The sequence below is a fragment of the Sander lucioperca genome, chromosome 3 (assembly GCF_008315115.2).
Source record: "Sander lucioperca isolate FBNREF2018 chromosome 3, SLUC_FBN_1.2, whole genome shotgun sequence".
In the NCBI taxonomy this organism is placed as follows: Eukaryota; Metazoa; Chordata; class Actinopteri; order Perciformes; family Percidae; genus Sander; species Sander lucioperca.
Genome location: NC_050175.1, coordinates 22808800 through 22835729, shown reverse-complemented (window position 1 = coordinate 22835729; position 26930 = coordinate 22808800). Strand labels below are relative to the sequence as shown.

The window sequence follows — 26930 nt, the reverse complement described above, 5'->3', positions numbered from 1 at the left end:
CCACTGCCAAAATATATTACACTCAAACACTTAGAAGTTCCAAGAGTAAGCTCAAAAGAGGTGAAGTATCTTGGCAGACCATAGAGCAAAATGCCATGCCGTCATATGCAGCCCAGGGGATGAAGTGATTGATCTGTGACCTCGGACTCAGCCATAAGATATTGTGGTGAAGAGTGTGGGGGAGGGCATGGATAGTGAAAAAGGGACGAGCATGAGTCAGTAACAGAGTCTGCGAAAAGCTGTGGGAGCAGAGGAAGTGTTAACAACATCACAAGTAGGAGCAAGTCCAGTTCCCACGTCAGGAAGCAAAAAGGGCTGGGAGTAGGATGATGGTAGGAGCCCGAGAGGTGATGGGACACATACATCCTGATCATTTAATCATATGAAGCAAATGAAGGGAATTGTTCATCCACAGCATGCTGTCAACGCCACGCTTGTTGATATGTGTTATCTCTCTCTTTACGTCACTCCCTTTTATTAGTAGCTTGTAATGAGTAGCCACCGTGTGAAAAGCCGACATTTACGAAGGAGTGAGTTCAAGGATAATAGGCTATGTGAGAATCTCAAATCCAGCACCTGTTGTCTGTTTGATACATGAAAAAGTAAATATTTTCTTGGAAAATAATTATTGCGATTCTAATTTTATCTGATCATGCCATCTTGTGTCTTTGAGACAGAAATGTATTGACACAAACTGCAAAGAAAATAAGTCCCCCACCTTCCCTCTTTAAACCCACTGTGTGCCAGATTACCATGTCTGTATGGCATGGAGTGACCTTTAACACTTTGATGAGCAGCTTTTTTTTTTGTTTTGTTTGTGAGAAAAGTCCAAGGATGTGTTAGATTGGGGCTATTGTCTCCTTGCAGACACACTCACAGGTTGAAATAAAGCGCCACCCATGTGGCTGATTTCCATAAACTATGATAAAAAAGTAATTTATACAACAAGAATGACACTTTTCTTACAAACACTCTAGAAAGTTTGGGATGCTGGCAAAGAGTCAGGCGAATATCACCTATTACTCATGTTAACTTGCAAGCACAGCGTCACTGCATAACAATCAGATGGCTGAGTGTTGGCAGTGCAACTGATGGAATTTTACTGAAAACAGATTTCATCTTTAAACTTACAGATATTCCTGATCTAAAAGTATCCTTGCTGGCTTTTAACGCTCTGGTCGCTTCTCTCAGTGTAATCACGCTTCTGGAGGACGTGGATTAACTTTTTTCTGTTATATCTGACCGGGAAAAAACGCAGCACAGAATTTGACAATGTAAGTATATGAGAGTGTTTGGTCCAGCAACAACAACAAAATAGCGGAGGTGGGGGTTCTTTTTGAGTAGCAACAAGTTCCCCCAAGAGCTTGACAGGCAAACACCAGCGCTATTAATGGAATTTTTGTTTTGTAAAAGAAAAACAGCCTGGCTGTGCATCGTCTGTGTTTGAAAAATCGAAATGACCAGTTGTGCGTATGAGTAATAGGCCTATATGGCCCTTCGCCAAATGGGGAGTTAACAGTCTATAACACAAACACGTGAATATGGATATGTCTCAGAAGTTGTATGTGTCTGTTATTGTTACTCGATGCGGATTTAAATATTTGAAGCAGTGAACGAGCGATCAGTCAGGAATGGTATCCCCATAAACTTGGATTGCCGTCGCTTATTTCAATCACGTAAGACCCCTAATGGCGTTGTCCGGGCGAGGGTGTTACGTATATCTGTACAGGCTTTTTCTGACAACCCGGGCTTGTTGATATTTGTCTTTACTGTAGAGGCACCAAGGTGTTGCCTAAGAGAGTTTAAGCACGCCGACATTGCAAAGGGTTATTAGATTCATAAGTCAGCGAAGTGGTGGGCGATCTACTGAGCACAGCAGAAGTTCTCATATGATGACTTCAAACAAGACACATTACCTACCAGCATCTTTTGGAGTGAGTGGATATTAAGACACTTCTATCTCCAGGACAGCGTAGGGGAAAATGGTAAGTAGCAATGGAAACACACAGCATATAAAGGATGATTACCAGTAAATAGTCGTGCTTGCTATTTAGTCTGGCAACGCATTGCTGGAAGGATTGGACTCAGTGGCTACTTGAGAAACTCAGTATCGAGACCCATGTCTGATGAGGCTGATGTTGACAAAGCTTGTGTGAAAAAAAGATTGTGTGGCATTTCTTCGGCTCAGGGTATGCCGGTACAGTGACAGAGGTAAGGAAATATTACATTGTGTCTGCGCGCAATGTGTGGATGTGATGTAGGCTGGAGACTAGAGTCTTGGAGGGCTGTGTGTGTTGGCAGGGAGGGCTTTATATTTTATGCATCTATGTATGTTCTTTTTGTGCGGTGCCCGTGTTTAAAAAAAGAGCAACATGTGCCACTTACCTGTGACACTTGCCATAAGCATGACATTAAGAACAATAGGGCTGATTATCAGCGTTGCCAGTTGTCATTTGGCGTGATAGTGGAGTCTTTTTTCGAGGCGACAGTACACTGAATTGAACCGGCGTTTGTGATATAGGTGCTGTTATCTGGAAGGAAATGTCCGACCAACATGTGATGAAATATTAACAGGACTGGTTTGGCAAGGGGGGGGGGGGGGCAATACACGTGACAAGACGCGGGGAAGCAGCAGAGTAAAAAAAAACTGTTTAAAGTGGGCACTCAAACAAAAGTATATAGATATTCTTTCGGTCCCATAGTTACCCTGGCTGTGTTATGCTTTCAGCACGTTGGACAGAGGCACCGGAGTAGTGCATGGACTAAACCGCCGTGTGGACGCCAACTCTCTTTCTCTCTTTCCCCAGCCCCCTTTGCCAAACCTGGGATTGTTTTTTCAACTTTTGGTAAGCTTATTCTGAGGGAGCCTGTGGTCTGTAACGGAAAATAAACGGGATACTAAAGAGAGCAGGGGGGAAAAGCAAATTTTAAAAAAATTAAAAAGAGAGAGAAAAGCGCTTGCCATTAAAAGAGCTTGTGCTTTAAGATGTGTTTTTTTTGTAGAGCATTGTGAAAGTTTAAAGTTCAGGTCGTCTGGTCTTTTGCACACCACATTCTCGGTACCTATAAGCCCCCCCACACTGCGTTAAACTTTGGGACATGCAAGTCTTGGTCGCGGAGATCTAACCACGCACATAGTGGTTGTCAGCCCTTGTAAAGGTAAGAGCACAATCCATTGTTTTCATGTCACTCTTTTGTTCCTGTCGTCTTTACGGGCTTCTTCTGGCTTTTTCTCAAATGAACTTCGGCTTTAAAACTACAGCATGCAGCCTTCGCATTGGCAATGTGTTAATTGTGGGCACCAGTGACCGAAATACCTCCGAAATGAAATCCGATCCAGGTGACCAATATTTCATAGACTATTTCTTCTTTTTTTTGAAAGTTATATGTATAGAAGATTGGTGCGTGCACATTCATATAGGCTCGTGTGAGGCGTTTGAATTGGAACTCGTTTTCGTGCTTCGTACTTGTTCGTGTAAGAACAGAGCTTTTTATAGTGTTGTTTTTTTTTTCTTTTTGAGTTTCCGAACACTGTCTGCTGCAACATAATTTGCGTAATCGTTGCGTTGTGCCTAATCATGCTCCCAATACGGGACTTAAGACGCTGCAGTGATCCTTCCAGCCTGCACGAACTGGAGTACTGATGCTGGTGCATATCATAAAATTGTCAGCAAAAACCTCTATCTATCTATCTATCTATCTATCTATCTATCTATCTATCTATCTATCTATCTATCTATCTATGCTTATTTTTTTGTTTGGTCTGCAGCATTCATGTTTTGTCTTGATGTCAAACCCTCTGGATTTTGTTATCGACCAAAAATAGCCATACTCTTTACCCCTCCCTCCCTCCCTCCATCGGCCCCCCCTCCCGTCATCGCCATCAAATCACTTGTGTTTTTACTACGACCGCTCCACGGTTTCATTCATAAGGTGCTTTTCACTTCACCTGCTACCCTACCCCCCTCTTTTGTCCATACACGGCTCTCTGTCGTCCTGTCAAACGCAGGCTACGAATGAATAATGGAGAATAAAAAAGATGAATTCATTCTTAATCGCTTTGACTCGTGTCATTTGCCGGGTTTTGCCAAAGCGAATCTCCTTTACAGTAGCCTATACAAATTGTTCCATTATTTCCTGTGTAAAATTACAATAAAGATGGGCGTGGTCAAAGTGCATCCACTAACAGATGTTATGGCTGAATGTGATGGAGAGAGATAAGATGGCTTGATATGCAATTGTTCGGGAGGCATCGATTTTTTTTCTTTCTTTTCTTAATTCCAAATTAAAGCACGCGTAAAATCTATGAAGTGAAGCCTAAGATTTAGATAATCATCACATAAAATTGCTGTGGGATTTTATTCCACTGCTCTCCTGAAGGACTTGTAGCCTAAAAATTCGTCTCGCACCGATGCAGAAGCGGTGGATATTGTCTATTTCCTCCCTCTCTCTCTCTCTCTCTCTCTCTCTCTCTCTCTCTCTCTCTCTCTCTGTCTCTCTCCATCCTTCCCTCCCTCTCTCTCTCTCGTCTTCTTTTTTTCCTCTGGTCAAAGATTTAAGATTTCTGATCCAAGACGAAGCAGTTGCATGGCAAAACAACTGCAAAAGAAAAGCCCCAGCGCCCACTGGCAGTCCTGATCAAGATTCCTCTTACAAGGCTGCATTTTAAAATAAATACTCCAAAACGAATGTATCCAGTAAATCCATAATTGCATTTGAATTATGTGACTTCTCCGCTGGCGTTTTCGGTCATTTTTTACCCACCAATGTAATACGCGCAGATCGGTTTCTGTAAATTATAGCCTATAACTCATCATTTTATATGACAGTTAAACCAAAATAGATCATATTACTTATTAGGCTGCCCGACATTCATAAAAATTATCCTTTAATAAAGGCTGCGTCGCAACTATACTAGCTACGTTTCCGGCTCATCAATACCACAAAAGCGTTTATTGCACAAATTATGATCAATCATTAAATTATCTAACCAAACGGAAAATTGTGATACTTTAAAGAAATGTTTGGCCTTGTATTCCCAGTAGCCGCAAGAGAGTAAGATTATTTTTATTGCAGCATTATTTACGGGCGTATTTTGTTTTTTTATATCATCTATTTCGCAGAATACCTATTTTCTGGCCATGTAGCAGTATTTTTAATATTCTATTTTTTTTCTACTGAGACGTGGGATTATGGTGTGGGCGTGGGCGTGTTGGGTGGAGGAGGAGGGATGAGCGGAGGCGGGTTAGGAGGGGTCTGTGGGGTGGCACGACACACTTTGTATGTATGAAGGTTTTTTTATAGCACTTTTCTGCAATGTACGTCAGCGGATCAGTCCATAAATGGCGCTGCGTGTGTTTGTGTGCGGGCGTGCGCCTGCGTGCGCTCGCCACTGTGTGCGTGCGTCTCCGCGTGTGTTATCTTTACCGAGAATCTCCCCTCTCTCTCTCTCTCTCTCTCTCTCTCTCTCTCTCTCTCTCTCTCTCTCTCTCTCTCTCTCTCTCAGCACTCTCAGCTCTGCAGAGTTGGGGTGGGCGTCAATAACAAACCTGATGGTAGGTTTCATTGCAAAAATCAGATGAAATTCTTTCGGTAGGCCTATTTATTTAACGAAAAAAAATAAATGCATTCTGCAGAAATAAGGATTAACACTAATATTCTACTAGATTGTTTCATAGTGTGTTTGTTGCTTTTTCATCATGTAAATGTTGGCCTTTGTGTGTCGTTTTTTCCGTTGCGATCAATTCCTGCACTCAGGGGGCTAAAGGGATTTGGCGAAATCTGGTTTTCAATTGAGGACGTTCAATTTTCTTTTAATGTAAATAAGTGCGTCTCTTTAATAAAACTCGATTTCGGAGTGTGCTTGCCACACTTTTCCACACCGCTTTCATTCATGAAATGTAATAGCTTACCTTGTCTATTTATTCAAGCTGATGTCTGATATCTAAATTATAAATAGGCTATTGATTATTTCGGGAGGAAATGGCGGAAATCTCGATTCACAGCTAGGCGGGCGTCACGATATATTTAGAGCGAAAAAATTAATCATCTTGATCATTATGGAAATGTAGGCTATATCGCCCGCCGCCGCCGCTGCTGCTGCTAATGCTTTAGTCACTACCATCATCATCTTCATCACCAACACCTTCATCCAATTAACAGGCTTGTTTTAAAAACAAGTTCTGGCAGGAGGCAAAGCCTTGAACATTTAATTCCGAATCTTTAATTATCAGTTATTCGTCACAGTGGCGTGATTGTGATTTTACAGTGATGGAGCCCACGATAAGTTATTAATACACAGTGGATGTAGTTATTCAGACTGTACAGACATCTTATACGTCGGACCACTGCGGGTCTACATTGATGCTGTGTGTGTGTATGTGTGTGTGTGTGTGTGTGTGTGTGTGTGTGTGTGTGTGTGTGTGTGTGTGTGTGTGTGTGTGTGTGTGCGCGCGCGCGCGCGCGCGTGCGAGGAAATGTTCGTTCATGCCGGCAAACCACTCACGTGTGTCTTTTAGCATGTGAACATGCAGCACATCACTGAATTCGAGCAACTTCCCGAAATAATAAAACATATATTTGTATTTCCTGTGTGTCAGGTAGACTAAAAATTATGTTTGGACTAATTTATAGGTTGATTTTTGCATTTTTATTAGAGGAAATTAATGTGTGTTCCTTATTTGGTAAAACAACAACAACAAAAAAAATCATATATATCTGTAGTTGCATTATTGTGGCGTATATGTCATATTAAACCAAGCAAAAGGCATTTTCAAGCCATTGATATAGTTCTCTAACAGCCTTATTTGTGTAGCAAATAAAAAATGCCTGCTTTCTGAGTTCTCATAACAAATATTTCAGCATTTCAAAGTAATTTTCTGGCATGATTGGTGTGTTTTCATTCAGTAGTGAGCTATGCAAAGGTTATTGATGCTGTGGTGATATTGGATTGGGGGGAGGAAGAGGAGGGAGTGAGAGGGAGGAGGGAGGCATAAACCAAGAAAAGAGACAGACAGACAGAGACAGAGAGAAGCTTAATAGGCTATGGAGTGATTTGCAGTCTGTGCATAGAAATAATATATCATCTGTATGAGGATGTGGAAGGAGGAGTGTATATGAAGCTTAGAAGACTGGTCCTCTGTGTCTGCCTGATGATTACAATAAAGGTTATTATCATCACAGGAGGGATAACATTAACTCTTCACTCCAGCATGTGATTCTAAACGGCCTGTACAGGGTTTACCTGTTTACCAGTCTGGAGTTTTCTCAACTGTTTTCCAGCTCCCTCTCATCTCGTTTGACGTCATCCAACCTTATACAAAATGTTTTCTCACTTGACGTGTTTGCTTCTCGAAGGAGGAATGCAATTTCACATTGATCAAAATACCCTCATCGCCTTCCTTTATCCCCAGTGAAAATGACATTTCACAAAATGTCATTTTGTCCACATTACATTGTTCCTCTCTGGCACAAGGAGGCATAATTCTACTCGTTAAGTGAAGCTTTCGGCAGTGCGGACCTGTCAGCAGCGTGCTGCATTTGGCAAGAGAAGCCTTGAAAGGTTATACAAGTGTGTCGTGTTGTCAGCTCCTGTGGTTGTTTCTTCTTTCTGCTGCACACACAGGCGAAAGGTTGTGAGCGGGGAAGATGTGAGGAGAGACTTATCCAACTGTTACTGTGAATCACATGTGTTTGGCCATGAATGGGGTGATTAAAACCTGTAGAAATTTGCCAAATAAAATGGTTTCTTCCCAACTCCTCAGATAGTTTGAATAATTGTCCGCGGTGCCGTATTGACAAATGTTAAACCTAAATAAGTTGTTTGCGTCAGTTCTGATGAAATAGTGGTTTAGCAGTTTTCAGCAAGACTCCTGGTTGTCTCATAACAGGCCACTGCTGTCATGCTTATGTTTGGCCCTCAATCAGATGAGTCAGAAACATCCTTAACACTGCTCACAACTCCTTTCTGCTCCCAGCTATTAGACATTTTATTCATTTCATTCAGAAATTCAGTCCTCGCATGCAAGCCAAAAGACTTCTCTTGAAACGCCACCTTCAGTTGTGTTGTATTAGCAGAAATGAGAGAGACCATGTTGTTGTTTTTGCTCTTCTAATGAGATGCCAAGTGATTTATTTATGAATTACTTGTTTGGAACAGCCCCCTTGTGTAGTGTGCATTTTTTTGTGTGCTCTTTGGAGTCATGTCGCTCAGTGATTGCTGATGCAACTCTTTGTCATCCAGAGTTTGCCCTCACCTCCTGTGAGCCTTCAGGGAGGGCTATATCTATCTTGGCATGTCCCCGGGTGTGTTGGAGGTGGGAGTGACTCATTAAGCAGGTGTGAGCATCCACTCCCATACTGCTGCATGCCAAACAAGAGCGCTCCAGCTCATAAGCTCGTGCAGGGAAGAATCATGATGGCAATATAGCAAACACATCACAATAAATCTTTGCACTGGACCAGGGCCAAGTCACAAGGATAACGAGCTGCTATTTCCCCATTATGCTCACTCTTATATTCATCAGAGGTGGAGTTTCCAAACGTTCATCACCCATTGAAAGGTTGTGGCTCCACTGACATTTTTATTTTGAATTCTGCATTATAAAGCGAATGAATTGTTCCCAGTTTGTTCCTGATGAGGGGAACAGAGTCTCAAGAAGCAAAGCAGTTTCTTTCTCCAAGTGAGCTCTGTGTATATAATTTAAATGTGTTTGTTTAGCTGACATTTGGTAATAATAACCTGTGAAAGCTGGTTACTACACTGCAGAGCACTTGCAGGGGAGTCATCCATCTGTTGTGGAGATGGCTCACTTTAAAAGCAAGGAGAAGCAGAATTGTTTTCAGTAAGTTCACATCTTTGTTAGCCTCCAGTGCCTGTTGCCATCCAAATGTTTTAACACCACTTGCGTTTTACAGTTCACAAATCATGAGCCCTTCTTCAAGCTGATATTCATGGGTTTATTTATAATAGAAATGACTCAGGATTACACATTATATAGAGAACATCTTCTCGGGCTATATCAAGGATGTAGGATGCATTATGATGCCTAAAATAGATTAAAAGATGGAGAGAACCGTGCACAAATAGCCTATATAGGCCCACTTTACACGCAAATACCTTCTTTCTCAAAGCATATTTTGATATAAAGTACAAAGCCTCCTCACTATCTGCAGACAAGAACAAGAAATGCTTATTTTTAATTCTCTGAATATCTAATTTTACACAAATAGGCCATCTCTAAATGTCACGCAGTGGATCACGACTTGGTGGAGACGCGCTGTTACGCAAAACCTTCAAAAAGAAATGTACCTCTTTGGCCTCAGTGAGCGAAATGCGGAAGAGGAGAGGCTTCGTTCGTGCGTTATATATTGCCAGACATTATGGTGAGTGGATGCAGGCTGCACGGTATGCGGACAAACAAAAGCACATAATGCACGCTGAAAGCGCATTAATAGTTCCGCCTCGGGGCTGTTTAAACAGGAGTTTGGCGGCGACCAGTCAGCCAGCGGCAGGTCACATGTTGCAGCGTCATTGTGTAGTAAAGTTACTGTAGTTGCAAAGAGGTTCCTCATTTCAGCTCCAGAGGTCTCTCATCCTGTGCTGCTGCTGCTGCTGCTGCTGCGTTTCAGCATGCGACAACTTCAGTTTCAGACGATATCCAAAGGACCCGTGCAGCCATGGGAGTGCATTACCTCATCCATGCAATTTCCACCATCAATAATTTAATCTATTTGCTCCAAAGCTGAATAGATATCCTGAAGCTTGTCGGTACAGAGAGGAAAATATCGCTTAAGTAAATTACTCAGGGAGTTGTCCAAAACTTCCCAGATGACACTACTGTCCTGGTGTTGAATGGTCTGTTTTACGACTGGGCAGTAAAAGGTAGGCTATTATATATGTTTGTTTATATGTTTGTTTTTCGATAAGTTGTTTTAAGCATTTCGTCTTTGTTTAATTGCTGCTTGAGAAAAGACAGAAGTGTGTGTGTGTGTGTGTGTGTGTGTGTGTGTGTGTGTGTGTGTGTGTGTGTGTGTGTGTGTGTTAGGGGGGTAGAGGTAGGGGACGAGGGGGTCTAAAAGTAGCTCGATCAAGTCCGGTTATCCTGCGAACAGACGAGAGGGGATATGTGTAACCTTATACCCTCGTTCATTAATAAAAAACGCAGTTATTATGTTGATTGGGTTTCCAGAGGAGAGCACTAGCTCAGCAGATGTAGCCTAATCTCGAGAGATAAAAGGCTGTTGTTTCATTATTAGAGCAGGCTGAGCAAATGTGGCTTATTATATTAGTAGGCTATGTCTCGTAAGTAACAAAGTGGAAATCTGCCACTTTTGAACATTTAATGGTAACTTTCTGCTTATAAATAACTCAATGAACTCTTTGTTCAGGATGTTAGTCTATATTATAATCTCGGACCCTCCTGCGCCGTGAATACACAAAAATAAGATCTCCAGACAGTTGTTCTATGGTTGTTTTGGAGAGAGGGGGGCTTTGATGAACTCATTAAGACTTTATAGGAAACCCGAGACCTAACGCCTAGCTACGTCGGCCAACATGCACGGTTGGATCTACTTCTTGGTGTTGTGTGCTCGCGCTGAATAACTTCAAATTACTGGCCAGAATGATTAACATAAAGTCTCATTTATAGAGTGATGGAAAGCTGGCTCATTTTTGACAGCTTCGAGTGAAACTATCTGAATTATAGCAGTACACACGGGCTAGTTATGTGATGGTTTAATGATGAATTAATGATGTACTTTCCGAAAAATGCACACTAGAGCCAAATTTATTGTCAGAGCTGGGACTAAATCCCATATACCGGTAAGTGAACTTTATAGCGTTGGCTATTTACAATTACCCACAACCAAAATTGTCTGTGCGTCCTGGAAAAAGATGATGTTCTTTCTTTCTTTCTTTCTTTCTATCTATCTATCTATCTATCTATCTATCTATCTATCTATCTATCTATCTATCCATCTATCCATCTATCCATCTATCTATCTATCCATCTATCTATCTATCTATCTATCTATCTATCTATGGAGGGAGGGAAAGAGATGGGAGGAAGGCATATGGAGTGAGAAGAGAAGGAGCTCTTATTATTTCACGGTCTCACACCCCATCTAGTGTACAAAGTCTGGAACTGCAGTGCTGTTAATTTGGAGTCATAAGTCTGTTGATTATTTTAGTGGTCTTGTTTCAGAGTTGGTTCATGTGTTAAAATTATAATTGGGAATTTTAGACCAGCTACATTAACACTGATAAATTAGAGCTTGCACATTTAAGGATGAGTGTGTAGCCTCAGTTATGATTTTACCATACTGTTTGTGTTGCTACTGTAGTCCTTCAATTGTCCACTGTTGCACACACAGTGTGAGAGAGTAACAACTCATTTGGATAGCACGGCTCACTCAGCACTTATTGAATGCTGGGCTGTCTGTGGCCGGGGTTGGCTTGGAGGCCAGGTATAATCCCTTAGTGATGCTCATCTATTACTAAACATGCTCTGAAACTGTGTCAGATTGAAAACAGATCTCAAGGAAGCAAGCTTCCACATGTGTCAGTCATTACTGCAGACAACTCTAATTCGCTTTTTATACAGTAAGTGCTGCATTGTGGCACACAAGGGGTCCTCGGGTAGAAATGTTGATATCATGTGCTGCACGTTTTTCTTCTGAACATTTGGCATTGTGTGCCGTACATGTTGAACGTGACAAAACATGTTGCTAGGTAAATAGCTCTAACCCGACACTGTTCTTGAGGAATTGAACAAAGACGCATGCCCACAAGGGAGCAGTGGAAGAGGCAGAGAACAAATGTTGCTATAAGTCATACATTTATATTCAAATGTAGTGGGCACATTTCCCTCTTTCATCTCTCCTGTTTGATGTTTATTTTCCCTTCTAAAGGTTCCTAAGATATCATGTAAGCTGTTCTTGAAGATGAAGCCATAAAGTGTGCTGACATGTGCAGAGAGGCTGGTGAACATTACTGAATGTGTAGTAATACCAGCCGTGCTAGTCCTTTCATGCTTTAGAGACACTTTTCAGCATCTGTCAAAGGAGGCATTTATCACTTTAATCCCCACCTGGCACAAAGAATAAATGTGAGGGTAAGTTACATTTCCCCACCATGCAGCCGTGCTCTCAAAGCAGATGAACAGGTGGTCATCTAGAGACCTCAAAGCCAACCTGTAGACAGAGTCCACACTCACCTGCTCCTATTGTTTGGGGTGTTTCATGCTCTAGGTGCGTTGTCTTGAATAAAGGCGTGTTTGCAGCGGTTATTGCAGGCATTATCTTCCTGTTATCTCTATTTACATGTTTGGTCAAAAGAACTGTCATAGTTGGACAGCCATGACACTTAGTTTATTATGTGACACAGCTGGATTGGTGTGATCTATCTGGATTTCATTTTGAAATGATTTTTTTAAACAATAACATAAGACACAAGAAAGACAAAAGAGATATGAGATAAAAGAAATGGCACTATGCCCAACCACCTCTTTGTGTAAGATATTTTTTTGTTACCAAACCCGTCGTCACAAAGCTAGAGCCAAAAAAGTACATTTTATTCAAAACTTTCCTTTCTCTGTTCCTCCCTCACTTTATTATTCATGCTCATTGTGTTAACTCGCAAGCCGCTTTTTCATTAACTGTGAAATCCAGCAGTGCACATAAAATCTTACTTCACTGGATGTATAAAACAAGAGCAAACCAATCAGTTGTCACATTTAGCCTCTAGTAGATATAAGCCAGAGATTCTCCGCCAGTCCCACAGCAATTAAATGATTCATTGGCTTTATCGAATTTTAACAGGATGTTGATTGAGAGCACAAGCCATATTGATTGTCCTGATGGAAACAGGAAATCACAGAGATAGAAATAAAATCATTTGTTGTTCCCGGTGTGAGGATACCCGGGGGAACGGCATGCAATTGCACACTGTTGAGTGGCATTACCCCCAGCAACCTCCTCCCCTCCATTCTCTCCCCTATGGAGACCTGGAAGAGACGTCATCTGTGGTTGTTATGCTGCGAAATGACGCTGGCACTCTCTCCACCCCCTGCTACTGCAACATTACCCCTGTGGTCTGTTACGGAAGATGCAGCACTCTTCGTCTGCACCATTTCCAGCATGAAGTTTGACGCCTAACAGTAATCAGCCCTCTGCCTTCATTTCCGTCATATGGAAGTGGAACCATTTGAGCGTGATGCTGATAATAATATCAGCCTAAATGCATCCTACACATAAAGCTCGTGACTGGCCTCGATCCCGTAAACCTACATTATTTCTGTGCTGGGAAGCTTCACAGACAATTCTTGTTATTGGAACCAAAACCTTAACAATATTGAAGGGTTAATAAGCATGATAAATAGGATTTATTAACGGTATTTAATGAAAAATTGATAATTAGCTCCTTATTCTTGGCTTTCCCTTAATGTTGTTTTAATTGGTGAGAGGAAAATCTCCCTGCAAACACATACAAGCCAGCCCCTCCCCATGCCCTCCCTCTAACACACACACTCACACACACTCTGGAGGTGCACGTCACTGAGCTCGGGGAATGAGTGGCTCATTAAGAAGAAGGATGTGATATTCTGAATAGAGACTGTGAGACTCACAGCACATCTATTTTTAGACAAGATATCTCTATGGCAGTCACCGTGGTGTTGGTTAATTACAGCCACAGCCCCTGGTACCAATTAGGAATGAAACAAATGCTTTAAGGTGGGGTTTTTGCTCCTCCCTTACGGTAAAGGTCCTCGTGTCCGTCCTGAGTGGAAGCAGGAGTGTGGTTGCTCGCCGTGTTTTCCTGTATCAAGTTGGGACATGCAGAGTGCAGTCAAAGCCTCGGTCAGGCTATTTTTAAATTGAGCCCCTGTGGAAAGCAAGATCTAGATTTTCTTTTCATTATGGTTGCTTTTATATCTTGGGCTGCTGGATGTCCACCAATTCATTGATTTTCTGTGAATCTTAGAGCTTCTCAAAGGTAAGGGATGCATTTGTGCTCAGGCGATGTATGTACAGTATTTCCGCTACACCTGGCTTTCCCCCCCCCCCCCCCCCCCGTTCCTCTTACAGTGCTTTGCTTATCTTGTGAGTTGCTTGAGATTGGTACTTTACACTGCAGGGAGGATGACACATCTTTCATTCAGTTTCCTCATGACATCCTGTTAGTTCATCCTGCAGTGCTCTCGCTATCCACCTGCCCAAAACAAACAGTGTCCCTCAACAAACTCCCTTACATGACTGTAAGGTTTAGTATTAGACCAGTATTACAGCAGAGACCAGTCATTCAAAAAAGATTAATAATACTACAGCAGCGTTGTTTGTCAGAGCTGACACAAACACAACATTGGTCAGTAAGTGCTGTCCATGTTGGAAGTTCCCTGAGTGTTGATAATGGTGATTTTGTTTGCGGGATAATGTCATAGTCAAAAGATAATAAATGAGCTCTTCAAACAAACAAAACAAACAAAACCTTATCCTTATGTCAACACAGAGCCTTTCCAAATTGTGTGTCAGTTCACAATTGACTATCACGTGCATCCATTATTTGCCACCTGTCAATTTTATTATTATTTTATATTATAAAATCTAACAATTCGGGTAACTATTTGCCCCAATAAACAAAAAGTTTAAGGATAGCAAAATCCACCATGTCTTTTATAAAATTTACAAAATAGGAGGGAGGTCTGAGCTTTCAAAACTGACAAGACAACACAATGATTCAGGCAGTGAGGGATGAGTGACAGGTTTGGCTATTATAAAATTACACATCCTTGCACGCTCTAGAAACACGCTGTAAAGTTTAACAAACCAGTAAATAAAGCTCATAAATAATAATAACAACCCTGTAAGGATGTAGTGACATCTATTAATGTGATCTTATCTTTTGTAATAGGCAATCTCTTTGAAGCTCAGCACAGCTTTTGTGCATGGCTGCCAACAAATTACAAATCTAAGCCAGACCTCACATAGGAACAAAGTGATTACAGTGTGCAAACAATTTGAAAACACTGATGACACAGCGCCAATATCAGTTTAATAAAAACATGTGATTATTCCAAAGCTACTGGCTCTCTTTTCGGCTTGCAAAGAAAGAGTAGAGGGTATAAATCAGAAGAAAGGCTTACATGGTGCATTATGGATCAAGAATAAGCTAACTTCATTGAAAATGCTCTTTGTCTTACAGTCTTGTTCTCTCCCCCCTCCCTCCTCCTCCCCTCTTGTTTTCTGTCTTTCTCTCCCTCTCCAGTTCCACCAGGTTAGAAGAGTGATGACCATCCTGTTCCTTACTATGGTTATTTCATACTTCAGTTGCATGAGAGCTGCGCCCCTGAGAGATGCCCCGGGCATGCGGGGCCATCGGACGGAAGGCTACTTGGGCGCTGCTGCAACAGCCGCACGAGGCCATGGGACTCCACAGAGTGGTGGTGGGCCAGGCCAGCGCGGGGAACTGCCCTCACTCACAGACACGTTTGAGCAGGTGATAGAGGAGCTGCTGGAGGTGGAGGGAGAGGCAGCACAGCTGGGACAGGGGGCTGATAAGAACCAGGGAGGTGGGGGCCCATCCTCTGTGGTTACCACAGAAACCAAGGATGTCGACCTGTACGACTCGCGGGTGATGATCAGCAACCAAGTGCCTTTGGAGCCACCGTTGCTCTTTCTTCTGGAGGAATACAAAAACTATCTGGATGCCGCTAATATGTCCATGAGGGTGCGGCGACACTCGGATCCCTCGCGGCGCGGAGAGCTCAGTGTGTGTGACAGTATTAGCCAGTGGGTGACAGCTGTGGATAAAAAGACGGCAATAGACATGTCTGGGCAGACAGTTACCGTCATGGAAAAGGTCCCTGTCCCCAATGGCCAACTGAAGCAATACTTTTATGAGACCAAATGCAACCCCATGGGGTACACAAAGGAGGGCTGCAGAGGAATAGACAAGCGGCATTATAATTCCCAATGCAGGACAACCCAGTCCTACGTGCGAGCGCTTACCATGGATAGCAAAAAGAAGATTGCCTGGCGGTTTATAAGGATAGACACTTCATGTGTATGCACATTGACCATTAAAAGAGGGAGATAGTGTATAAAATGTATAGATTTTATTGAAGAGTTTAAAAAAGAGAATAAAGAGAAAATATCTATTTGTATATATACATAACAGGGTAAATTATTCCGTCAAATGAAAATTTTATGGACTGCATGTAAAAAAAGATGAAGTTTATACAGTAAAAGTGATACTACAGTCTATTTATTGAACATATTCATGACCTTGTAAACAATTAAAAAAAATCTGATCAGTCATTTGCGCCCAGTTTAAATTACTATATCACATCCCTCAAGACATTGTGATTTGTTTACGTTGCCAAGAATTAGAAAATGATGGGAAAAAACAGGCAAGGAATGAGAGAGGACAGTTCCATCTTCAAAAGCTTGCATGCTGCTTCAATTGTGAATTGAGAAATTCTCCACTTACAAAAAAAGGATATGATGCTGACCAAAAAACATTCCGTTTACATATTCAGCAGAAAACTATTTTCCTCTCAAGTAATTTATCTGTTTACTGTTCTAAACTTCTCAAGGTAATGTTGAACTTACATACTATGTCAAGGTGCTGTTGTCAAAGCTTTGCTGTTTATTTTTTTATCCCCACCAGAGGACAAGATATATATATATAAAAGCTATATATATATATACACATATATATATATATATATATATATATATATATATATATATATATATATATATATATATATATATATATATACACACATATATATATATATATATATATATATATATATATATATATATATATATATATATATATAAAATCTATTCATTGACATGTTTCTGGGTTAATATTATTCATTTTGTATGTTGTGAAGTTGTTTGCAATATTAAACTGAAATATTTGAAGAAATAAAAATGACTATAGGCAACTGAAAAACAAAATCAATGTCGATAAAGTTTCAACATTGCATTTCCAGGCAGGATAAACTTTATTAAACAGACAGACAGACAGGCAGGGAGGAAATGAGGCAAACACACACACACACACACACACACACACACACACACACACACACCACACATATGCACGTGCCCGCGCACAAACGCTGCCAAAGAATGACCAAATTAAAATCATGAATGATCAGCATGCTCAATAAAGCATTAAAAAAAAATTTTTTTTATAGAAAATAATGTATTTTCAGTAGCACCGGAGTCACGCATTGGGTAATATATAGTGACAGCAATAATGAGAATGACTTTTGCTATGGGTGGAAAGAATGTATTTTGCAGCTCTTTGTGTTATTCAGTGTTTGAGGAGTGAAAAAGGACACGTCTTGCCTCCTACCAGCACATTACAGAAACACAAACCTATATATCTTTTGATACTTTGGTGTTTATACATAGTTTTTCAGTGTTTTACATAGTTGTTACTCCAGCTGCAAATGTAATATTTCACAATTACAAGAACATAACATCACAAGTGTAGCCAAGTATAAGTAGGCAGGGTTTGACAGTGATGGATTCACCCACACATATATTTGTGTACATTAAAAAAACACACCCAACATTTTCTCATTAGTGCATGGTAATCCCATATTTAAATGTTCTACAAAAGAACAATCATCACAGATTTGATGCCACTGTACATTTACTGTGATCAGAAGGAAAAACTTGGTTTGGTATCTGGGTTAAAGGACTACTGCAGCTTCATATTAACATTCCCTCGTGCAGATTATAACTCATAGTGAGCATTACCTAGTGAGAACCCCTTGCTTGCCAAGTCTAGACGCCATAGTTTAAGGTCGTAGTAGTAGGATAAAATGTGTTCAACTTTGTATCTTGATATCATGAAACATTTCAACAGTTTCCTATAATATAACATATTTCATAAAAAGACACTCAATTATGTAGGCCTACTTCTTTATCATCAACCTAAAGGTAAGTTTGACCTCTGAAGAGAACCGGATCAAGCATTTTGAGATTTGGAAAACCAACTTTTCTCATGAACTGAGGAAAAGATGTTCCACTTTCTTGGATCCTCCAGAGGGGGCTGATGAAGATGCTGTGAGTTACTTTTCTTTTACAGAAGCTTAGAACTAATAGAGAGTCTCCAAATCATCTCTGAGAAAGATGACAAGCATGCAGTTGTGTCTCTCAAATTATCTTTGTCATGAAATTTCTAATAAAAGGTACAGAGGATTATTGCCATAGCTGCACAATAAGAATTACCTAAGTTATTATTTCATCCTCAAGAAGACAAGCAATTGCAGCTGCACAATAAGAATTACCTAAGTTATTATTTCATCCTCAAGAAGACAAGCAATTGCAGCTACACAATAAGAATTACCTATGTTATTATTTCATCCTCAAGAAGACAAGCAATTGCTCTGGCTTGCTCTTCAAAGAAAATCCACCTTAAAATAAAATTGGAATGATTTAATTTAATTCAAACATGTCGGAGCACTAACACATTCTCAGCATACAGGACAATGAATCACACATTTTGCTATGCATTTTAGACAAGGTATTCCCATCTATCATGAGTAGAAGCCCTTGAGCTATTTTTTCTTTAACTAAGCTTAAGTAATGACCAGTTGTCTTTGAGTCAGAATGAAGCCCATATTGTCTTTTTTGATCATAAATTATGCATGTGAATAGCTCTTACAGTATGATGTAGTATTTATTTGACCCAGAGCTGTGGCTAAAGCTTAAAGACAAAAACAACAAGAAGAAAAAACTAAACTAATTGGATCCTAACTAATTTTACAAAAACAATGAGCCTATGGTATAAAAAAGGACAATAAATGCTGCTACTCCACTAAATGAGAGTCCTACATTTAAGTGTGTTGTGCCTCTGGCCACACCCCAATCGGTGATGTCAAAGCAGGTGTATTTCATCAGCTGTCAAAGGCGAAAGTGTTGTCACCAACCAGGGTGTGGTCAGAGGTGAATCATGCTTGAAAGTTTCAGTCCACAGGGAGCAGTGCAGCAGTAGTTGTTTTTTTTGCAGACTTCTCAAGATGTGCTGCAGTCAACCAGTAGAGGCCAGCAGAAAGAACATTCCTCCCAAGTGTCAGCAAAAAGCCAAAGACGCTTCTGCTTGTCACCAATACACAATGTAGCATCCCTTGAGCTATGAGCATCCATGTAGAGGTGCAGCACAGCTGTTAAATGAATGATGCACTAGCAGACAGATGAATGCTGATTGTGTGTCGTTAAATAGTGATAGAAAATCTTTGACACAAGGCACCAAAGGATGACCCCTCTCCATATTCCACGTCATTACACAGAACTTACAAAACACAATACATATCCTTAAAGTTAAACCCGAGTCACTGTAGTATCCAAAATTAAGAGTGGGAATTGACTCCAGAAACGAAATATGCTCCAAGGCACTAGAGGTGTAAGAAAGTATCCTCAAGAATAAAAATAACTTCCATCCACTAGACTACACTACATTAAGTCATGGGTGATTTCGTGATATTTATTGGTATGTGTGATGTATTACATTTTCGATATCTGTGCATAAGGTATTACATTTTTTGTGATTAAATATTCATTGTCTTTTAGGCGCAATAAATAGCTAGGCTACAGACTATATGGACGAATGCAATGACCAAACAAGCAAAAAGCAAGAAAACAGCAAGAAAAAACATTTTTTCCCCCCGATTTGGATAGCTCAACCTAGTCAAGTCGGACAGAGAATCATTAACAAATTTCCAAAAAATAGTAATATGAGGGCAATCACAAAACAAATGTAAACATGTCACTGCAGCATTAACAACAAAAAGTACAGTTATAAGAAGTAACTAGACGCAGTAGTAGTAGTAGTAGTAGTAGTAGTACATACATACTTAATTACGAATGTTATGTATTGTTTGGAAATAAAATATTGAATGAATTACATTACTTAGGGAAGAGGCCTTCAGTGTTTGCTCAATAGCATCCAGGAACTATGGAAAACAACATGATTATTTTGGTGGGTTATACACTTTACGAGGGTTACGTGAACGCACCATGACACATAGCCGGCTAACTTGGGTAATCTGATTTATCGTCTAGGTTAAGCGCACGTAACGTTAGCCAGGATTACCATATTTAGTTTTCCATCTCTAGCGTTTAATATCCATCTGACGTCAAATAGCCACCCATTTCAAGAATGGCATCGCTTGGGGAGCCCGTGCGGTTGGAAAGAGGTAACGTTAATTGGCTAGCTAGCGTTAGCTTAATAATATTTGTTGTGATCCATGGAGACATTAAAATAGCTTAGCTAGCGTTAGCCAAATAGAGCTGGTGAGAGTTATTGTCAGAATAGTTTCCTGTTTAGTTGGCCAACGTTGCGTTAACGATTTCTTGCTGATAGCAAGACATCTTTAGGGCTTCGACTAACCGTGTAACGTTATATTCTAGGCACCGAACGAAAGTAACGCAACATTGTTTAACTTAGCTAGCTTAGCTAGTAGCTATTAGTGACAACAGACAGTGGTCAGCTGAGCTATCTTGTTTGTTAAAAGCTCAACGTATGTAATTGAGGTTTCAGACACTTTGTTGCACCATCTATATCATCACAAGCTGTGAGGATGAGCAGGAGGAAACATTTACATTACAGACTATTTTTCAACCTCAGTCTTCCTTCAACAAAATGCTGACATTAGTTCCTGCTGTGTCTGCTAATACACAAGCCCCCACACATAATGTTAACTTAGCTAGCTAGGCTAAAGGAAAGCACAAGTAAATATATGTGAAACAATATATTCGCTATTGGGTAACGTTACACCAAAATGTTAAAAGGAAGGTAATGATCTAATTAGAATCAGCTACAGTAGCAATTAGCAGAGATTAAGATATTCATATTTTGCTTCCATAACATTTGCATGGCATTTGCAGATATCAAGTGTGTGTGTGTGTGTGTGTGTGTGTCTGTGTGTCTGTGTGTGTGTGTTGACAGATATTAACCGTGCTGTTGAACTGCTTGATAAACTCCAGAGGACAGGGGAAGTGCCTCCCCAGAAGCTGCAGGCGCTGCAGAGGGTCTTACAGAGTGAATTCTGTAACGCTGTCAGAGAAGTGAGACTCTTTGGTTTTCCTAAAACACTTAACTGTGAGATGGCATTAGTTCACCGTTCTCTTCTGGTGACTTAAGTGTTTTAAAAACAGGGTTTAGTTGGATTACTTTGTGTTCACCTTTTTGAAAATGTGGACAGCTCTTGCTGGGATGTGACAAAATATTGTCCAACAATTTCTCTTCAGGTTTATGAACATGTGTATGAAACAGTGGACATCAACAGCAGTCCTGAGGTCAGGGCCAACGCCACAGCCAAGGTAGACCCAAGTCAAATACCATCTAATACAAAAGCATATTTTTGTAATCATAATTTTAGACCATTTGTTTCTTAAAGGCACTTTAGTTGAACACTTCATATTGCGTGTTGAGTGCAGTAAATACAGTGTATTTGCAAACACCACTTTGTAGGCTACTGTGGCAGCTTTTGCCGCAAGTGAGGGACACTCACATCCACGTGTCGTGGAACTGCCCAAGACAGAAGAAGGCCTGGGTTTCAACATAATGGGTGGAAAGGAGCAAAACTCACCTATATACATCTCACGGATCATCCCAGCAGGCATCGCTGACCGACATGGAGGACTGAAGAGAGGCGACCAGCTTCTCTCTGTTAATGGGGTGGTATGTTCAATTCACAGAATCGAGACTTACTCCAGGATGTTAAATGTGAAGCTTTACTATGACACGTACTTCAGTTGCTGTTTTTGTAAAATCGGCTGTATTATCCACTAAGTGCTAAAACTAAACACTTAGCGATAAGGGCATATGAACAATTTAAAACTTCTCAAATTCACTTCTACACTTGAAGTCAGGTCAATTGTATTTGTATAGCCCAATATCATAAATGACAAATTTGCCTCAAAGGGTTGTACAATCTGTACATCATATGACACCCTCACTTTTCATGTTTAGTATGCTCGTCCTCAAGGAGGACAGAGGTGTCTCCAGAAATCAGGCAACAGAATGTTTTTAACATCGTGATGGTGATGATGTTAGTGCTTACTCAGTCCTGCTGATGGTTTAACGCTATTCCACTGGTCAGCAGAACTGTAGCCATTAAATGTAGCAATGTGCAAACAAAGGCAATGGAGAAGACTGCTAGCAAGCAAATATGGATGTAAACAATGTAGATCTCAAAGTCTTCTGAAAATTGGCTCTTAGAATGTTTTATGAGGAAGGAAAATGCATTCAACCCATTTATTAGGCTTCAAGGATACACACAATGTGTTTTGATAAGAAACTGTGAATGTAAACTTAGTTTTTTGTTTAAAAAAAACAAAAAAACACCACAGTTTATTCGGCAGATGTGTTTAGTTAGGTTAGCATTCCAGGATCAGCCTAAGACAATCATCCAATTGATTTTGTTTATTGCTCAGTTTGTTCTCTCATTAGAATTTCCAAATTAAAAACTGTTATATGGCAAGTTGAAACTGGCAGCCAAACCTAATATTGGAATTATGTTCACTCCAATACCTATAAAGCACTAAGGTTATTGTTTGTTTCTTCCATAGGTTACAACATACCTTGTTCATTATCAAGTGCCCATACTATTTTGCCTTTTTAGATTTAAAAACCTAAAAAAAAAACTATAGACTTTACTACAGTTGTTAAACCTCTTTGTGATAAAATATTACACTACATTTCTGTTTTTTTCCAGAGTGTGGAAGGTGAGCACCACGAGAAAGCTGTGGAACTCCTCAAAGCAGCTCAGGGCACAGTGAAGCTGGTTGTAAGGTACACCCCCAAAGTCCTAGAGGAAATGGAGTCACGCTTTGAGAAAATGAGGTCGGCGAAGCGCCGGCAACAGAACAACTACCCCCAGTAGATCGATTTTTTTAGTTCTGGTGCTGCGCTCCCATGTCTCTCCTCCTATAGCCTTCTGGCTATTTGTTCTTTCCCTGCCCCAAAAAGCTTAACAAACACAAAAGTTTAGTTTTAGTTCCTACTCACACATACTGTTTATTGTGCTTCTACCCTTTTCTGTATCATTTTTAATACTCACCATTGTTACACTGGACACTACAACTCTAGACAAACACTATAATGATCATGATTGTCGGTGTAGGTGGTTGCTCACACGTGTGCATTATTTTTGAATTGACAATTTGAATGCTTTTGAGACCAACTACATAATTCCTTTGACTGAAAAGGTAATGTTTTAAATTATTTTATCACAGCAGCCAAGTGCCTCAGGGCAAACACGTTTATCTTATGTACTGTTTTCACCATTTATATTTTCCTTTTTAATGGTTTAAAAGTCAATTACTGGTAATGAAATGCTTGTTGCAGGAATTACTGCTTTGCATCTGTTATTCTCAAATTGGATGTAAATACATGGTAGACTTATGTAAAACCCTTTAATTGTGCAAACTTAAGGTGCAGTTTTATTTTGTCTGCCACTCTACAGGCATGTCTGGAGAAGGGACGAGGAGTTAGAGGAGTTGACAGTTTTAATTAGTTAAAAAGAGATGCTTATATGTTGGATAATAAGGGAAGTAAGGGAGGCTTACCTTTTTTTTAAGTTTTCTAACGTTATAGCACACTATAAAAAGCTCAGCAGGTACTGTAAGTGATGTAATGGGGTCTCAGCAACTTTTGAACTAAATTCCTGCCTCCACAGAGACTCACATTTCTACTTTTATCAAAGTAATACACCTTCATAAGCAAAGTTCTTGCTGTCAGCATGACATGAGATGAAACCTTTTCAGGTTCTGATTAATTTGTCTCGACATAAATCAGGAATGTACTATATGTCATGTTTTTCCTTTTTGCCAGGTAAAGTACTTAATGAGAAGTCACGTACAATTTGTCTTTGATCTTTGCTAAAAAAAAGAAATAAGGAAAAACAAGACATTGGTATTAAACAATCTCTTGAGTTCACTATACTAATACTTAATGCCTAATGTGAGATGTTGTCATTGTGATTTGATGAATGAAATAGCAGATGTTGATATATATGGCTACTTCATATTCTGACTTTACAAAGCGTTTAGGGATTGTGCTTTTTTTTTTTTTTTTTTTTTATTATACAGTTTTTCACATTTTGTTAAACAGTGTCTTGCAAACCAAAAGTTTGTCCTAAATGAAACATTTACTTCATTTGAACTTCTTTATCCTGGTAGTCATTCATCTTAAAAGGCTTTGCATTAAAGACAAAAAAAATGACACTGGTGCTGTGATAAAATGTATAGAAAAATGTCTTGAAATTTAAATAACCATTTACTTTTAGGATGCCTGCACTCCATTCAAAGACAAGAGTACTCCCAACATGTAAGTTGCACCCATGTACTCTGTAATGTATGTAATATACAAACTACACAATATGTTAAAATAAGAATGATAATGACAAACATTTTGTTACTGAATACTGCCAAACAGATATGCGGTTTTTAAGCAGGCTAATGTCAAAACAGTGTTGATAAACCCCAGTAAAGTTTTGTAGGATTTCCTCCCACATTTACAACACTTAAAACAAGGCTTTTATAGTTTTTAAGTGTTTGCAGAATGCATGTTTAGCTATCATATGGATATTCCTTCTTGTGGAATATTAATGCTTTATTCCTGATTGAGAAGCCCAAACCCTACCCTTATGTCTACATGCAACATGTCAATCAAACAAGTCTGTAAGTCATGGTTTTCTTTAAAATATTTAAATATTCAAACAAAAAAAGACTATTTGAAAGTATGTTCTTGTTTTCCCAGCGAGGGGATTTTTTTAAGTGAATTTCAATATAAATGACTGATTCCCCAGTCTCTGTGTGGGACAACAAAATATCCCCAACACAAATTTAATTTCAGAGATTTATTCGCAAAAGTGTTTTGTTTCCATGGTAGATGCGGTAACATGTATATAGCACAATGTGAACTAGGCTTTGGCTGACTAAGCCATACTTTCGTCCAGTTTTAGGATCAAGACATCACACCATTAAGGCAGGAAGGTAGAAACAATGAAGGTAGATGTGATTAATCTAACTGATAAACTGTAGAGGTAAATAGATGGTGGATAAAGTACATATAACATACACATATAACACATGGCAGTGTATGAAAGCAGGAAACCTTTGCCTTCAGTGCAGCTTCAGTCTCCTCAACTGTTTGTCCTCTGATGTTGAACCGTTCTTAACAAACAAATTCCTTTTTAATGCAGTGTAGTGTTAAATGAATATCCAGTTAAGTCATGACTAGTCTATATCCTTGCCGTTCCACTTCCGGGATTGCTCCGGTGCTGCAGGAAATTCCGTCAGATGCATGTATTTTCCGTTTCCTTTCGCTTTCTTTGTGTTGAAATTTTAAATTTGGTGGATTAATGAGGACTATTGTTGACTGCTCCTCAGATCTCTGCATGGTAAATTGAGACAGGTAGCTAGACTATCTGTCAAATCTGCGTTTTCTCACGCACAACTATTTTGCAGCGGCTCTGTGCGGAGTTTGGCGCCGCCCAAGACGATTCTGATTGGTTTAAAGAAATGCCATTAAACCAGAGCACATTTTCCTCCCATCCCCGAATGCTGTGTGGAGTAGCCAGACCCATTGGAGGAGGGTCTGTCAAAGCGAGACTGACATGACTGTCTAATTAAATAGCTATACAGTTTGTGTGACCAATGCATCTTAAATAAGGTCACTGATTGCCTGCAACTGCTTTTGTGATGTAGTTTTTCATTTGGTGTTTTTGTTACTTTATCCACCATCTCTTAACATAACTAATGATCAATAAGGGCAGCTTCCTATGATATCAACTCATCCAGCAAATTGTAAACAGCTCATTCGAAAGTATTGAGCTCCATAGGTACTTTTTGGCATGAAATAAATTAAATAGTTTTTTTCCAAAATATGCCTTTGTGCTGTGCATCACTAAATGCACTGACATGCATCAGCTAGTGCTAAAAGAAATATTATCAGTGCAAAGTAATAACGTTTTTTTCCACAACAAGGTGAGTATTAGCTGTGATGATATTTTTTATTTATTAATTGGAACTAAAATTGCAGTTTGCTTACAAACTTTAGAGCAAACAAATCTTTCTCTTTGGCTTCTTACTTTTGTTTGTTACAGTCTCTACATAAAGTCCATTATTACTTAAAGTCTGCTGTTCCTTTTAATGTTACATTAACCTGCAGGATTATCTTCACTCAAGTCAGTGGAAGGTATCTTTATCAACTTGTATGTTAACTTTAATATTGCAAGACAAAAATGATGATACATGATGACCACATAGCCCTGTTGTATTTTAGTGAGTGTGCTCCCTGTAATTACTCCTTATGAAAAATGCTGAATTTTGGGATAAAGTATAAAATAAAACAAACAAACAGTACTGCAAAAACTGAATGCAAATAAATTATCTATGCAAGGTCATTGAAAAACGTTGGGAATATCCTGTAATGGTGCAAAATAGTTATCTTACTGCAGAATGTTATTGGAATTTACTGTTTTAAGGCTGTGGTGTGTGGACAAATGTCTAAGTCTGGGAACACTGTACTTAGACACATTGGAGTTACATAATCTAATGAGACATTTACAATGTTTGTTATTGTAACATTCTCACATTGATCACCATCAAGTAGTTGCAGTGGCATTTTCCATGTGATATTAGCCTTGCTATCTAATTAATGATTGTCAGGAGGATACATGTAGAAGAATAGGCTTATGTGAAAGTGGTTAGCAATAGACCACTGCATAGGCTAATTTGAGCATACTTTTGTTTTGAGGCAGGAAGTTTAGCAGAAGAGTCGGGGTGTATATAAAAGTTGAAATGTCTTAATATAATGTATAGTTTGTCTCTTAATTGTGTTTTATCCAACATTAGCTAGCTAGATTCAATGCGTACGCACATGAATAGTAAATCAG

At 39.7% G+C, this 26930-nt stretch overlaps 2 protein-coding genes across 8 annotated transcripts; both read left to right on the top strand.

The window, feature by feature from the left end:
- The first annotated feature begins 1079 nt into the window (after positions 1–1079).
- bdnf (brain-derived neurotrophic factor) lies at positions 1080–16704 on the top strand. Of its 7 annotated transcripts, none has more exons than XM_035999503.1 (2): positions 1080–1274; positions 15263–16704. In XM_035999503.1, exon 2 carries the CDS (start codon positions 15284–15286, stop codon positions 16091–16093), a length of 810 nt encoding a protein of 269 aa, XP_035855396.1. In that variant the 5' UTR covers positions 1080–1274; positions 15263–15283; the 3' UTR covers positions 16094–16704. The 7 variants fall into 7 exon arrangements, with proteins under 7 accessions (XP_035855396.1, XP_031132456.1, XP_031132459.1 ...); XM_031276596.2 differs by lacking the exon at positions 1080–1274 and adding an exon at positions 1609–1985; XM_031276599.2 differs by lacking the exon at positions 1080–1274 and adding an exon at positions 1997–2211.
- Positions 16705–19981: 3277 nt separating this feature from the next.
- lin7c (lin-7 homolog C (C. elegans)) lies at positions 19982–23939 on the top strand. Its single transcript, XM_031324376.2, has 5 exons — positions 19982–20222; positions 20975–21093; positions 21277–21348; positions 21500–21709; positions 22746–23939. Exons 1-5 carry the CDS (start codon positions 20186–20188, stop codon positions 22911–22913), a joined length of 606 nt encoding a protein of 201 aa, XP_031180236.1. The 5' UTR covers positions 19982–20185; the 3' UTR covers positions 22914–23939.
- Positions 23940–26930: the final 2991 nt, after the last annotated feature.

What these genes read in the sequence shown, in the direction of transcription:
- lin7c (XM_031324376.2), top strand. Translation starts at nt 20,186, where the DNA reads ATGGCATCGCTTGGGGAGCCCGTGCGGTTGGAAAGAG. An exon ending in GCCCGTGCGGTTGGAAAGAG is followed by an intron (nt 20,223 to 20,974) that starts GTAACGTTAATT and finishes GTGTGTTGACAG; the next exon opens with ATATTAACCGTGCTGTTGAA. An exon ending in TTCTCTCTGTTAATGGGGTG is followed by an intron (nt 21,710 to 22,745) that starts GTATGTTCAATT and finishes GTTTTTTTCCAG; the next exon opens with AGTGTGGAAGGTGAGCACCA.